At 49.3% G+C, this 1127-nt stretch overlaps 1 protein-coding gene across 1 annotated transcript in view; it reads left to right on the forward strand.

Annotated features, from left to right (window-relative positions):
• Positions 1-886: 886 nt before the first annotated feature.
• The window catches only part of LOC130588195 (non-receptor tyrosine-protein kinase TYK2-like), a gene marked incomplete at both ends in the record, with an annotated part of 4842 nt that continues 4601 nt past the window's right edge, over positions 887-1127 (forward strand). Inside the window, one exon of the mRNA XM_057389147.1 lies at positions 887-1087. Within this exon, the coding sequence (XP_057245130.1) occupies positions 887-1087 (201 nt within the window). The remainder of the gene's footprint in view (positions 1088-1127) is intronic.

Consider the following 1127-nt stretch of genomic DNA (forward strand, 5'->3'; position numbering starts at 1 on the left):
TTGGGATTGGGATTGGGATTGGGATTGGGATGGGATGAGCTGTTCCCACCCCAAATCCTGATTTATCCTGTGGTTTGTGGTCCTGGGTTTTTCCTGGTTGCGTTTCCAGTTTAATCCCAATTTGATAGGGATTTTTCCCAGCATTCCCATCCAAATCCAACTGAGCATTTCCATCCAAATCCCAAAATCCCACTCACCATTCCCATCCAAATCCCAAAATCCCACTCACTATCCCCATCCCAACATTCCCACCCCAACATTCCCATCCCAGTATTCCCATCCCATTAATTGACTTTTGGGCTTTTCCAGAACCTTTCCCAGCATTCCCATCCCAACATTCCCCTCCCAATATTCCCATCCCATTATTTGGCTTGTTTATGCTTTCCCAGAACCTTTCCCGATATTCCCACCCCAACATTCCTATCCCAACATTCCCATCCCAACTTTCCCATCCTAACATTCCCATCCCATTAATTGACTTTTGGGCTTTTCCAGAATCCTTCCCAGCATTCCCATCCCAATATTCCCATCCCAATATTTCCATCCCGATATTCCCATCCCAATTTTCTCATCCCAACATTCCCATCCTAATATTTCTATCCCATTAATTGGCTTTTTTATGCTTTTCCAGAACCTTTCCCAACATTCCCATCCCAACATTCCCACCCCAATATTCCCATCCCAATATTCCCACCGCATTATTTGGCTTTTTTATGCTTTCCCAGAAACTTTCCCAGCATTCCCACCCCAATATTCCAATCCAAATATTCCCATCCCAATATTTCCAATCCCATTATTTGGCTTTTGGGCTTTTCCAGAACCTTTCCCACCATTCCCACCCTCCCTCATCCTCCCCTCACCCCATTCCCCCTCCATCCCTCCCCAGCATGAAAAACCAGGAATTCTCCCCCCGCAGCTCCCGGATTCCCCATCCCTGCGCGGATATTTGGGGAGGAAAGGTCGGATCCCGGGATCGGACGCTGCCCCCGATCCCCCCTGGAGCCGTTTCTGCGATTTCCGCGAGATCACGCACGTGGTGCTGCGGCAGCGGCGGCTCAGCGTGCACCGCCACGACAACCAGAGCCTGGTCAGCACGGATTTCTTGGGATTTCCAAGGGTTTTTTGGG

The sequence above is a fragment of the Malurus melanocephalus genome, unplaced genomic scaffold, assembly GCF_030028575.1.
Source record: "Malurus melanocephalus ecotype Western Australia unplaced genomic scaffold, MMel_1.1 scaffold_3710, whole genome shotgun sequence".
Lineage (NCBI taxonomy): Eukaryota > Metazoa > Chordata > Aves > Passeriformes > Maluridae > Malurus > Malurus melanocephalus.